The 15375-nt window shown below is 37.4% G+C and overlaps 1 protein-coding gene across 1 annotated transcript in view; it reads left to right on the top strand.

Annotated features, from left to right (window-relative positions):
* Positions 1–15375, top strand: part of LOC102442689 (plexin domain-containing protein 2-like) — a 315731-nt gene that overhangs the window by 203594 nt on the left and 96762 nt on the right. Inside the window, exon 3 of the mRNA XM_006093737.3 lies at positions 5215–5361. Coding sequence (XP_006093799.2) covers positions 5215–5361 — 147 coding nt within the window. The remainder of the gene's footprint in view (positions 1–5214; positions 5362–15375) is intronic.

Raw genomic sequence — 15375 nt, 5'->3', positions numbered from 1 at the left:
TTTAAGAGTAGTGCCGATCTGGGGGTTGGGGCGCCGCCACTGTCACACTCAGGACAGGGCCAATGGAGAGGTTATGGCTCTACCCTGTCACACACAGAGCAGGGCCGATCAGGAGGGTTGGTGACGCCTCACCCTGTCAAACACAGAGTTGCAGGGCAATCAGGGGATTGGGGAGCTCCCCCCTATCAGGCACAGAGCAGGGCTGATCAGGGGGTTGGGGCACCTTCCCCTGTCACACACAGAGCCACAGGGCAATCAGGGGGTTTGGGCGCTGCCCCCTGTCACGCTGATCCCGGTGCTGGGAGGCCTCACTGCTCCGCTGATCCCGGTGCCAGGAGGCATATTACCCTTTTACTATATAGAATAGAGGCCTGGTGCACGGGTGGGGACCGGCTGGTTTGCCCTGAAGGGTGTCCTGGATCAGGGTGGGGGTCCCCACTGGGGTGCCTGGCCAGTCTGAGTGACGGGCTGAGGGCCGTTTTCAGGCTGGCGGGTGACTGAAGCTCCCAACTGCTCCTTTTTTTCTTTTTCTTTTTTCTATTCTGGGCCAGCTTTAGCTCTGAGGCCTCGCTGCTGAAAGCAGGTTTCTGGCCTTTACCTTCTGTATTTAATACAATGTTGCGGTCCGGCTGGCTGAAGCCCGGCTGACTGAAAGCAGTTTTCTGGGGTTTTGTTTAGCTTCTATATTTGCAACATAGTTGCTTAGAGTTGCAGCTGAGAGGCCGGCAAGTCAGGCGGGGAACGTTGGAGTCCACAGTCACTGGAGCAAGCAAGCCTCCCTGTTCACTTCAGTGCATGGCTGCCGGCTGCCATCTTGGCTGATAGTTAATTTGCATAAGGATATGATGATTAGCCAATGGGAAGGGTATCGGTCATACACTAATTACCATGTTTCTCTTTTATTAGTGTAGATGCTTTTATATCAAAGAGGACTATACTAACTCTTTGTTTTTGAAGGGTTTAATATATATAGGTAATACTTTAAAATAGCTTTAACTTTAAATGCACTATATAGTTATTGTGAAATGATTTGTATAAGAAATGATTTATATATTTGATATATATTAATACCTGGTAGGAATAGTTGAAATTATAATCTTGTATTTATTATGGAACTATCTTTGTGAGGTAACAAATTGATCCAATGCTAAATAACTTTACCTAAGAACTTTGATTATGTTTTTTGTATCCAGATATTTCAAATGACTGGCACAGTGAAATAAATTTGGAGTTCAAGTGCTATTACTGTATAAGGCAATGTGAGGCATTCATAAAAATTACCCACCATAAAATCACCTTAACCCCCCTGATAGAAAAAAAGACAATGAGTTAGGAATTGTGTAAATTGCATGTTGCCGAATGTTTAGGCTACAATTATGATGACTTTTCCTCTGTGTGTTTGCTGTCTATCCTCTTTTCATTTACAGCTGCTCATTTCCCAGCATGTTTGAGAAGAATGGATTCATAGGGTTTATAGCTACCTACTGTGCCATCTACTTTCAGTAACAGTTGGTTTCCTAAGTGAATTGGCAACTAGGCATATCTTAGTAGGGTTTTGTTTTATTTTCTATGATGTTAAAAATAGTTTGTGTTTGAGAAGAAAAGGAAAATCTTTGTGCCTGAATTGGCTTTTGACAACTCTTTAAGTGCCATTACTCCTATACAGGACAGGATATGGTCCCTATCATTTAATAGTGCTGAAATGTCACATTCTTAAGACAGCTATTTTATGGCTCCCCTGAATAACTGAGCCCAGCGCTTCGCCCTGGAATTTAATAACTTATGTCTCCAAATTCCTGGGTAAAAAATAGTCTTCCTCTTTGAATAAAAGTTGCCATGGCAATTGACAAACTTGTCAAACACCAAGGCCAATCTTTAGCTTTTCAATATTTTCAAAGATGTGAGTAAATATAAAGGTGTATTATCACATACCCGTATCAGTGATTGTAATTAGGCAACATGTATATTTTTGCAGATAATCATTATTTAAGCATAATGATATTATTCTTTATGTTAACTTTAAGACTATATCTTTTTTTTACATATTTTATTGATTTTTTACAGAGAGGAAGGGAGAGGGAGAGGTATAGAGAATCAGAAACATCGATGAGACAGAAACATCAATCAACTGCCTCCTGCACACTCCCTACTGGGGATGTGCCCGCAACCAAAGTACATGCCCTTGATCAGAATCGACCCTGGGACCCTTCAGTTCGCAGGCTGACGCTCTATCCACTGAGCCAAACCGGTTGCAGCCATGGGCAAACTACGGCCCGCGGACCGGATCCGGCCCGTTTGAAATGAATAAAACTAAAAAAAAAAAAAAGACCGTACCCTTTTATGTAATGATGTTTACTTTGAATTTATATTAGTTCACACAAACACTCCATCCATGCTTTTGTTCCGGCCCTCCGGTCCAGTTTAAGAACCCATTGTGGCCCTCGAGTCAAAAAGTTTGCCCACCCCTGGGTTAGGGCTAAGACTATATCTTGACTAATTACAGAGATATAGGTGTTAAGGGAAATACCAAAGTCCTTTTAAATGTGTTGATTGCAATAATTATACTAAATTCTATAGTGAAAATCTGCAGTTTTAAAGAGGATACTATTTAGTATTTATGTGGAAATTTGGCAACATCATAGAATCTGTTACATAATTCACCTAAAGATTACATCTCTGACTTTAGTGTTGCTGAACTGTTTATAATAATTCTAGCAATAGGGAAAAATTAAAATTCTTATTTAAACTCATAGACAATTTTCTTCAAAACCACCCCTTTATATGATTCGTTGGGAAATTACATGAATCATTATCACTTGTTATTCAGATCTGATGATTTCTGGCAAGTTAGATTTAAATTCTCATTTCTGCTATGTGATTAGCTAGAATACCAGAATTGAATGGGAGATGTTTATTATACAGATGTGTAAATCTCTAGATTAGTTTGCCTTCTTCAGTGTGTTGCTTAAGTTGAGTCTCTTTTGGTTGCAAGTTAGGGAAACTTGTTTGTCAGTTAGGATTCTTTTAGTTGACAATTACCCAACAAAAGGTGTTTTAACAATAAAAGAGATTTCATGGTTAACACACCCAAGTGTAGGTCACACTTATATGTACCTGATCGGGGATCTGGCTTTTTCTTTGCATTGATTGTTCTGTTCTCATCTATGTTTGCTGTGTCTTCAGGCCGGATTTCCTCTTGGCAGCAACATGTGGGCAGTAGTTCAAGTCTCACACCTACATTTCTCAGCAATCAGAATAAGAGAAAGTATCTCCTTTAAGCTTCTAGATGTCTCATTAGTTGGTCTTTCTTACCATGCTTTTGTGCTCATGATCCCCACCAGCCCTTGTGGCCTTTGGAGTGACATGGCAGAATGGCTTGTGCCCAATGGCAAGGAGGGGACCCACCTCAGAAGTTCCCAGTGGTGAAGCGCCAGTCAACAGGGAAGACCCGCTGGCAACATAGTCGCAATGCTTGTTACCCCCTCCCCCCAAACTCACATCATCAGTGTCTTAATCTTCTGGAAGGGAGTGCTGGAAGCCCTATTAAATCTCTCTTGGGCTGCATGGAATCTTCTTCCTTCTTCTTCCTTTGTATCTCCTTTTTTCTCCTTTCTCTGCATAATTTTCTTATCGGTATACACACAATTCAATGTTATACCCAGAGTTTAATTGGAGGTTTACTTAGGAACTTTTAAAAAGATCTTAATGTTAACATATAATCACTGTTCTCAATATTTACATTTAGGGTCAATATTTTTTTTTTAGTCAAGCAGCAAAATCTAGTACTAAAAATATTCCCTTCCTTTGTGTAGTCAGTTTTCTATATATATCTAGCCTGATGGCTTGTGAAAAGGTAGCTGGGATTCTTGTTTTGACAAGATTTCAAGAATAATTGTACTTTATTTAATTAGAACAACCAATAAATGCATTAGACAATATTCACATCTCAAACATTATTATTCAAATCACAGACCCTCATTCAATAACCATTATTCTTACATATACCTGAATGTTTTAAAATATGTTCTATCTAGTGGGCTCCACAAATGGATATGCACAATTACATTTCGTGGTAAAAAATATATATATTTGCAATTTGAATTAGTCAAGAATCATTTTATTTTCTGGGAATTTCTCTCCAAAATTGCCTTTTAAAACATTTAAGTCTTTGCACTGAGCGAGAGACATGAAAAATAAAGGTTCTGTAGCAGGCACCATGGTGATACCAATAATGAGAATCACATAAAAGTAGAATTTAGTAACCCCAATTATAGAGAAAAAATATATTATCCATTTCTAGGATCTTTAACTTAAAGTAGGCCCTAATGTAACCCCAGCTTTAAAGAAGAGAAGTTTGAATTTGTTGTCACTCAGTGGTAATTATAGTTCAAGTTTTCATTAAATAGTTCCAAGAGTGGCATTTTCTTTGGTCAGCAATTAGATCCCTGTAATAGAAAGACTATTGTTTATTTATAAATTTCTTCTAAAGAAGCCTACTAATTTTATATATTTTTTATCTAATTCACATCCACTAGAGGTTAACTCCTTTAGCTGTTTTGAAGAATACTAATACTTAATTTCATAGTATCATTATTTAGTTTGTATTTTAAGAATTTTTGGGGACCGTATTCTGTTCATTTCTTTTGAGAACTGACTTTTTTTTCTTTTTCATGAAACTCTGTCTATAACTCTGTAATTTACATAAATTGGGTTAAATGCCTCTTTTCTCTCCAGCCCTATTGAGATAAAATTGACATGTAACAGTGTGTAAGTTTATCTATAAAATATGTTGATTTGGTACATTAATATATTACAAAATAATTACCATGATAGCATTAGCTAACACTGACATCATATCACATAATTACCAGTTCTTTGTTGTGGGGAGAACATTTAATATCTACTCTCTTAGCAACTTTCAAGTACATAATACTGTACATGTATTACAGTGTTCACTATAGTCACCATGCTGTATAGGAGATTCCCAGAATTTATTGGGCAGTTTGTACCCTTTGACCAACATCTCCCTGTTTCTCCAAAACCCCAGCCCCTGGTAACCACCATCCTACCCTGTTTCTATGAGTTCAGCGTTTTTAGATTGCACATATAAGAACATACAGTACTTATCTGTCTCTGACTTATTTCACTTAGCATACTGCCCTCAAGGTCCATCCATGCTCTGTTCTTTATGTGCATTTTTCTCTATTATAACAGGAGGACACAGATCACAATTACTATATATCTCGGATATATGGTCCATCTGATTCGGCCAGCCGGGATTTGTGGGTGAACATAGACCAAATGGAAAAGGACAAAGTGAAGATTCATGGAATACTTTCCAATACTCATCGACAAGCTGCAGTAAGTGCTTTGACATTTCAATTTTATTTTTCCTGCTGCTGCTGCAAAAAAATTTGTTTTAATTGACATATCAACATTTCTTGTTATGATCACTGTTCAAGTATATTTAGTTCTGCAACTGCAATTTAGATTAATAATTGCATATAAGATATTATAGAAAATGAAAAATAATTATTTTGAGGAGCCACCTTTAATTAAACTATTAATTAAATTAATTAACAATTTTCCTAATGAGAGGATGAGTTACATATTCAATGTTGAGATAGATCTTGGATGGTTTTCAGTTTTTTTGTGATCCATGAGTTTAGACAATATTTTTTAAAAATTACATTAATTTAGTATCTTCCATTTTGCATGGGTTTCTTACTCTTGGCCTGGGAAAGATGTAACCAGAAACATTTATGATTCCGATACACATATAGACCAAGATAGAAATCTAAGTGAAGAAGTTTGATATAAAGGAAAAAATTAAACCTAGAAGTCTCCAATTATATTTTAAGCCTGAGTTCATTATTTACCATCTGTGGTTTCTTAAACAAATAATGAAACTATTCTGAGGCACAGTTTACGCATCTGTATGGTAAGGATGACAGGGGAAGTTATATAGGATTCACCTCACATGGTCATTGTTATCCTTTTCTACCTTATAGACTGAATGCTTATGCAGGTTAGCTTTTCAATGTTCACAACAATCCTATGATTTCAATATTATTACTGTGCAGATATTGCAGATGAGAGAATGGAGTCTTGGAAAAATAAGGAATCTACCTACAAGTCTCTAACTAGTAAGTGATGAAATTAGGATGCTAACGTAAGCAGTGAAGCCCACACTCAAAATGTGTGTGTAAAATTTGTCACAGTTGGTTTTCAGCAGATTTTGAGAATTGCTTCCTGATAAGTGCCTAATTTAACATTTTACAAGTTATTTAGTTTTGCTATCATAGACAACAGTGGTGATCTTACTGTTAATGAGGTGATGTCTTGTTCAGTTTAGTATGACTTAAAGTGAAACAACTTTAAATTTTCAAGTATTCTGACATTATTGATATAAAGCAGGGGTTCTCAAACTTTTTAAACAGGGGGCCAGTTCACTGTCCCTCACCGTTGGAGGGCCGGACTATAGTTTAAAAAAAAACTATGAACAAATTCCTATGCACACTGCACATATCTTATTTTGAAGTAAAAAAACAAAACGGGAACAAATACAATATTTGTATTTGCATGTGGCCCACAGGCCGTAGTTTGAGGACCCCTGATATAAAGACTCAATGGGTTAAGTGACTCAAAGAGGCATGGATTCGGTAAATGTAAAATATCAAAAATTTTGGCCACAGCCTTTATTGTATATATATGTACTAGACTTTCCTATTTCAGGAGGTCAGCTTCTAACAGTTAAAATGGAAGTTAATTATAATCCACCATAATGATTTATTCAATTTTCAATATAGAGCACATGTTTTCTGAGGCAGAGAAGCAAAGTAGCCAGCTTGCCCTGGCTGGGTGACTCTGTGGGTTAGTGTCCTCCCATACACTGAAAGGTTGTGGGTTGTATTCCTGTTCGGGGCATGTATGGGATGAAACCTATGGATGTTTCTCCCCCCCCCCCCCCCCTATATCCCTTTCCTCTCTCTTTCAAATCAATAAAAAACATGTTCCAGGGTTAGGATTAAAAAAACAACAACAACATACACACAAAAACACTACAAAGTAGCCACCTTTCCTTGCTGAATTTCATCATCTGGCTTTTCCATATTCAAGCAACCCCAGGCAAGATGACAGATTTAGAAATGATTCACTGTTGGGTTTAGAAATGGATCTTCAAAAGAAGACAAAATGATTATAGTAGGACAGTGTCTATTAGAAAGTTATTGCATCTTCAGTAAATTCCACTTTGCTTTACTAAAATATATATAGGACAGATGAGGCTTACATGCCCTCTCAAGCTTAGGGGAAAGGGGGTTGGGAGTTATGGTTTGGGACTTTAAAGGGTGGAAAGGCAATTCACATGGAGATGAAACAGCAAATGTTTGGTAAATAAATGCTTGCTGGGCCATACTCAACAAAGGGACCCAGTGAGGACTTTGATCAAAAGGTTCTTACTAGCTTCCTCCCTGTCAATCGCACTTAATTCATGTTATCTAAGATGATAGTTCTCTTCCTGGAGCAGGTTTTCTATCTAAATTCTTTTAGGTGGGTAAGGGGCCAAAGGTTTTTCCTGAGTCTTCTTTCTTGAAAATATCCAGCTTTAAAAATAATATCCCAAAAAGCATATTTTAGAATGGAAAACTCTGCTTCTCTTCACTATTATTACTTTTTTCTTTTTTTTCTTTGTTTGTTTATTTTGTTTTCTAAATTCTACCTAAATATAAAATCATAAGGAATCTGTTTTTCTCTATCTGACTTATTTCACTTAGCATAATACCCTCCAGGTTCATCCATGTTGTTGCAAATAGTAAGATTTCATTTGTTTTTTTATGGCTTAGTAATATTCCATTGTACATACATACCACATCTTTTTTATTCATTTGTCTATTAATGGACATTTAGGTTGCTTCCATATATTGGCTATTGTAAATAATGCTACATGAACATAGGGCTGCATCTTTTTGAATTAGTGTTATATATTTCTTCAGCTAAATACTCAGATGTGGAATCGCTAGATCATATGGTAGTTCTACTTTTAATTTTTCAAAAAATCTCCATATTATTTTCCATAGTGGCTGCACCAATTTACATCCCCACCAAAAGTACACAAGGGTTTTCTTTTCTTCAGTAGAAAAATCTGCCAATTGGACTCCATTTAATTAAATTTTATATCTGGAAACTTATAAATTAATAAAACATTTAAAAATTTTTCTACGAACATTCTTTCATAAAAATTAGTATGAGATTTATAATTTGTAAAGAGTGATGCATGGTTTAACATGTCCTCAATTGGCCTCCCCACATTTCCAATCCTTCCTGGATCTCTCTGCTCTGTTTCCATTATGCCTTCCTCTGAGTAGAATCAGGTTGTTAGAGATGAGGACAGATTTCTAATGTTAAGGCACTAGGGGACTCAGTAATATCCACAGAACCCCTCCCTTCAACCTTCACAGAACACACACACCATAACACAGCTGTTCTCCCTGTGATGTTACTGAGAGGTTTTAGCACAAGGGAAATGGCAAATGGGAAACAAGACATCCAGGTTGACTTGGTTTACTGATGTCATGATTATCATAATTCTTGATACAATGCTCTCTGGTAATTTGGCTGCAAACATTTAAGCCCTAAAAGAAGAGGGAAGTTTCTATAATCTCATCACCAAAGGATATAATTTGCATGTCCAAGGTCAAAAAAAAAAAAAAAAAAAGAAGAAGAAGAAATTATATACCTAGGGGCAGACCCAGGTGCAGTTAGTTAAGTAATCCAGCCCTGAGTAAGCAGGAGGTAGAGTGAGAAAGCTAGAAGATTGATTTTTCTGAAGACAAAGCTACCTTCCTCTTTCCTGGCTTCCTCAGAATTGGTCAGAGGAAGACAAAGGAGTGTCTGACTTGGTAGCATAATTTTTAAAAAAATATTTTTCCCTCTTCCACCATCACTCATGAATGTGGTCCAAAGCCATTTTGGGATCATAAATTAATATTCTAGAAAGAGGATGGTGGAAACAGTAAAAGTTATCCCTGTTCTCCATTAACATAATCCTATATAATAGAAGGCTAATATGCAAATAGACCAAACGGTGGAATGACTGGTCACTATGATGCACACTGACCAGCAGGGGGCAGCCTCACAACACAGGAGCTGCCCCCTGGTGGTCAGTGTGCTCCCACAGGGGGAGCGCCGCTCAGCCAGAAGCCAGGTTCATGGCTGGCAAGTGCAGCAGCGGTGGTGGGAGCCTCTCCTGCCTCCTCAGCAGTGCTAAGGATATCCGACTAACGGCTTAGGCCTGCTCCCCACCTAAGCCATCAGTCAGACATCCCCTAAGGGCTCCTGGACTGCATGAGGGCGCAGGCTGGGCTGAGGGACCCCAGAGTACACAAATTTCGTGCACTGGGCCTCTAGTATCTTAAAATTTCACAGCTGAGTATTTGTTTCTAAATCATTTAATTCATGTTTTACATGATAGAACACACTAACTTCTTTTTCTTTTTATACGTAAGATATACTCAGTATTTACATTACATATGTATATTGCAATTTCATTACATGTTCTTTCAAACCTCTCCATTGTGCATTTTGGTTTAAATAACATTTCTTAAATTATTATTAAAAAAAATAAAACAGATGTTAAAACCTTTTACCTTTGACAAATTAAAGGAAGGATCTTGTATTCCTAGATAAAGTTGAAAAAACTTGCAGTAAGTCCCTACCATATGGCAAGCAATGAGCCAGCACTTTATATTCAATTACTGGTACTTATTTGTTTTAGGTTGTTGTGTTTCATTTGTTTTCCGTTATTGAAAGTCATACAGTTGTCAGGTTGTAGCTCGGGAAGTTACTAACTACAAACCTAGGAACCTGTTTGTACCTGTTTCTTTCCTTCTGTGTGGAACTTCGAATTTCATAATTTTGAGATTATTTTCTATATTTCTAAATCATATACTTTCATCCATTGCTGGGCACAAAGTTTGATTCAGTAGCTAGTCAAATTAGAATTATTTTGCCTTCTGAAACTGTGGTTTATCAAATTCTGCTTTACAACTTGATACCACTCTCTGGTGGAAGGAGTCTGGGGTCATAGAAGTTATAAAACCTTGGCTCCAACTTTTTTTTTCTCAGGTTTTGGACTCCCTGCATTTTACTTTTACAACCTGCCCACCTCGACTACCCTTTAGTTCTCATTTGAGAATAAAAACGAAATAGCTATGAGAATATCAAAGAAAAATGAGATTGCAAATGCATTGTTATTAGAGAGTCCAAAAACATAATAAACCCCCAAAAAGCTAATTTCTAAGTATTCTCTAAGAATATAGGTAGATAGATATTAATATCAATATTATACCTCCATATACTTTATTTTGCCAAGAAATTGTCAATGTGCTCTTTGCCAAATATAAGCCCACTCTTAGCTTATAAAATTGTATCTTTCTCTATGTTAGTAAAAAAAGATTGATTCTTTATATAAGAAACCTCAGCAAAATGAAATGAAGTGCTACTCTGTACCTCTCTGTCATATTGCAGGCAAGGTTTTTGATGAAACTTGTAGTTTTGATATGGTGATTGTTCTAAATTTTAATAACACTGTTCTTGGCAGAGATCCTCAGACTACTTGATTTATAAGCAGAAAGCTTCATTTAAAAAAATGAAGTTTTCTGCAGTTTATTTTCTTTTTCCCCCCCAGGAAAATAGCATCATTTCAACTAGCATTTCTATCAGTCTTACATTTGCATAATGTTGATGTTGGGAGAGCTAAATTTGGATGCCAATTGTGATTATAGTCCATTGTTTGCTCATATTACGCAATTTCATTTTTTTCTGTGCATCAGAAATCTACTGATAAATGCTAATTTCTCTAAATGATTAACTCTAAAGGCAATTTAAATTACTGTTTCTATTAGGCTATTATCTAGACCACACATTTCTGCCCGTGTCCTGTTCACAGTATCTAACAAGCTGCTTTTAGTTATTTTTGTTTGGGTGAATAAACTTGCTGCTCTCTGTCTTTTGAATTGTTTCATTTCAAGTAAGACACCCACAGTCCATCCCCCTGGCCTTACTTGGTTTTGCTCATGGGATTTTCCTCTAGTTTAATAACAAACTGAGATGAGTTGTGCCTGCACATGTCTTTCCAGCTTGATTTTGGTTTCATTCATTTTACTCTTACTATTTCAGATAGTCACCTACCAATTTTGAGAATAATTCTCTCTCTACTGAAGAAGTGTTATTTGAGGGTTTGTGATCCATTCAGCATTATCACATGATATTAGAGAAACTGACTTCTGTTCCTCTGGGTGCCAGGGAAACGGGCTGGTCACCTGCCTCAGAGCCAGCAAGTAATGGAAAGAGCTAGTCTCTTCCACTGGTGGCATTAAGAACACATTAAATACTTCTTGGCCCATTCAAGTTGCTGAGTTTAGTAAACTCCTTTTGCTGATCTAATTATATAAATTACTAATCATTTAAGATACCCTTGATACCCTTCCTGAATCTAAGAACCGGATTTTAGACATTGCAGGTCCTTTGGTGATTCTTAAAGATAGCAGCAGCCTTATGAAGCCCCCAGTGATCAATTCTTATGCATATAACAAGCCTTAGGTTTCCAAAGCAAGACATTCTTTTTTTTTAAAAAATCATACTTGAGTTCATCATATTTCAGGTCAATCTCATCTTCATTCTCCATATTGTGTCTTTAGTGGGGGATGGGCACCATTCTTTATGTAAAATTAACATAGGAACATTGGGAGGTAATTTTATACGTTCTCTGTTACCAGTGATGGCTCTAAAATAATTCTAGATAGGCAAATATCTACTCAGCTTTTTGAAGTCACAAGTGAGGTGACTACTTGAGGTTTCTATGAAACTCTCTTAGATTTCACATTAATCTTTCATAATCATAAAGCTGCTAAAATAGGACCCTCAGCCATGTCTCAGGTGGAATAAATAAGTCCATTTACTCCTGTCTTTCATCCTGGATTCTCTTCTACAACCTATTTTTTATTATCTTTCCTGGGATCTCTCCATGAACCCATGAAGACATACCAGTGGTTAATTTTAGATAACATGAGTACAAAACATTCTCATCCTGAAGTTACTCAGTGATTAAGCTTACACATGACTATTTTGTATGAGAAAAGTTGACAAAATGTAGATGAAATATAATATTTCTTAACAGTGACTACAACTAAAAGCAAGTACATTTAATTCTTGTGAAATATCTTAAATTATAGGAGGTAAAAGACAAGACATTTTCAGATGAAGATTTCCTTGACAATTTAGTATTTTTATATCTTTTAAAAATATTTTATAGCTATTTTCAATATATTTTATTTTTGTCTGTTTCTACTTACCAAATTATAACCTATCTCAAGTTGTAGATGATTACCTGAGGCAGAGATTTTCAAAACCTTTTTCATCTCATGGCACAGATAAACTAATTACTAAAATTCTTCGGCACACTGAAATAGATATTATAATTTTTGCCGATCTGACAATAAAAAATAGGCATAATATTTATTCATTCACACCAGATGGCTATTGTTTTGTTGACTGTTGTCATTTTTTTTTAAATTTGACAATCTAAGGGAAATCAGTGCTCCTGACTAAAGAGTCAGGTACTACATGTTTTAAAAATTCTTGCTGCACACCAGTGTGCCTTTTTGGGCACACCAGTTGGAAATCGCTGCCCTTGGGAATAATCAACATTCACATAGTTTATTTATACATTGGCTTATCACCAGAACTTTGCTGTGCCTGAATCCAGCTCCAGAAAATGAGTGTCTCTTTCTTCACTAAGTTGCTCTGTTAAAATGCCAATGTGTCTGGAAGTGAACTTCCTGTAAGCTACTCTCATCTTATATAATAAAAGCATAATATGCTAAGTGTCCAACCGATTGGTCCACCAGTTGCTATGACATGCACTGACCACCAGGGGGCAGATGCTCTGATGGGTAGGTTAGCTTGCTACTGAGGTCTGGCTGATGGGGACTGGGCAAGAGGGCTGGACATGCCCTAGAGCCCTCCCACAGTCCCTCCCCAACTGGCCAACCTCCCACAATCCCTCCCTGGCTGGCCGGCCCCCATCGGCCTGATAAGGACTGGGCGAGACAGCCCCGATCGTCCTTGATCGCAGGCCAGACTGAGGGACCCCACCCGTGCATGAATTCATGCACTGGGCCTCTAGTTTAAGATGTAATGCCAGAAATCTCTTATCATGCAGCAGCTGAGAAGAAATGCCAAGTAAGATTCACTCTTGATAAATAGGCCAAGTTTAAGCATCTGGGCCCTGCTCCCAGACAGGTTAACCTGTAGATATGCGAGAGTGTCAAAGAGAGCAGCTCTGAGAGACTGTATTGAGAGGCATCAATTTCCTTAACTTTTGAAAAATCCAGAAGTTGGCAAATGTGACTAAATGTTAATAAATATTGGTGATCTGCATAAATATATAGGGGATTCTTGCTATTATTTTTGTAACTTTTTAAAATTTGAAAATATTTCCAAATACAAAATTAAGAAAAAGAGAAGTTAGCAAAAGAGGAGTTAACTTTGAAGAGTTAACATTGAACTTGTCCCAATTTCAATTTCAACCTGTAATTAAGTTTTGAATTTTTTGTCACTCTCCCTGCATTGAATTTCAAATCATAGCATGTCTGTTGAGGGGCAGCTTGCTAATAGTGTTTAAGGAGATGGACTTAGGCTGCCTGGATTTTGAGTCTGCCTTCCCCTCCCCCCAACCCCTACTTTTCCAACTACTAGCTGGGTGATTTTGAACATGTTATTTACTCTATTAATTCCTCATCTATAAAATGGGATGATAACAGTATCAACCTTTTAAGGTTGGCATTAGAATGAAAAGATTTAACATTTGTACAGTGCTTAATTCAGTGGCTGGCACAGTGTTGTAGATGTCGGTTTCATTGATACTAATAATCATCATGCAAATATTTAACTTTAAAACAGTCACTTTCCACTGACAGGAAAGAGAGGGCAGATCGTAATCAACGAAGGCAAGGGAGGGACTTTTTAAACTGCAAAGGATAAACTAATAGGAGTATTTTTCCTGCCTACCCTGTTTGAGGATCACTGGTCAAGGAAGTAACAGGAGTGTCATTGCCCTCAGGTGTACTAGGGCTGCAAAGAGCATTAGCAAATCATTGCTTTAAAGGGACTTGGCAAGCAGGTACTGCTATGCTTCAATTCCTCAAATGGAAAATTTCAGGACATGTAAGTGCTACCAGGCGAAGCAAGATGATGTTATCCAGAATCAAGTCTATTTATCCTTTTAATCCATTTCACGCCTGTCAAAGTCCTCATAGCAGTTGTTTTAGAGTTCCAAGACCATTGATATGACATCAAGTCTTGCTATTCAAAGTGGGCTCCCTGAGGAGAGCTTATTAGAAACACAGAATTTCAGCCCATTCACCCCCAGACCTACCAATTTGGAATCTGCATTTTAACCAGAACCCTAAGTGTTTCCTAGGCACACTCTGGCTTGAGAAGCCTTTGGGGACCCACGGCGTTGCTTCTAGAGCAGGGTAAAAAACCCAGAATTGGCTTTTTCTGCTTCTCGCCCTCCCCACCTACCCTTAAGGGGTTTCTTTACAAATCCTGTTGTGCTTTCTCTGTGCCCTGGAACCTGCTATTGTTCTGCACCTCACCTGAAGGATAGTTACCTAACTAATTTGAATAATTCTCAAAATGCCCAAGTATAGGCAAGCCCCTATAAGTCAGGTGTTTGCTGGCAGTCATGCACTGTGAGAGGCCAGAGATATGGCGCTAGTTCACTTACTCTGTTTCACATGAGCGAACATCAGGTAACTGCAAAATGTTTACATGTTGTTTTCTAATTTATGAATAGGCCCATGCACAGCGTCATTCAATATGCAGGGTTAATGAAGTTCTCAATTCTGTTATGAAAAAAAGCGCTGAAGCGGTTAGAATTCCTAACTCAAAAAATCAATTCAATTGATGGGCTTTTTTTTTCTAAAAGACTGAATAGCCAGTCTCTTGTCCTTACATTTGCATATTGATTAGCCAATTTCCCTGAACATTTTGATCTTTTAATTAGGTTTGCAGTGTTTTCAGTCACTGGATCAATGACCCATGTCCTGTTCTCTCCTCCCAGAGTGTGAGAGTTGGTTAAAATACCATTTTATGACAAATCCTTGATCGTAAAAGCATTATAAATTATTGTTCCCACTGCAGCTAATTTTTTTTTTCTGGAATATACTCAGCTCATTTTTGGACTAGAAGCAGGATCTTACTTTAGGGCAGTAGTTCTCAACCTTCTGGTCCTTTAAATATAGTTCCTCATGTTGTGACCCAACCATAAAATTATTTTCGTTGCTACTTCATAACTGTAATGTTGCTACT

This window comes from Myotis lucifugus, unplaced genomic scaffold (assembly GCF_000147115.1).
Source record: "Myotis lucifugus unplaced genomic scaffold, Myoluc2.0 scaffold_121, whole genome shotgun sequence".
In the NCBI taxonomy this organism is placed as follows: domain Eukaryota; kingdom Metazoa; phylum Chordata; class Mammalia; order Chiroptera; family Vespertilionidae; genus Myotis; species Myotis lucifugus.
This window is presented reverse-complemented; position numbering and strand designations above follow the sequence as displayed.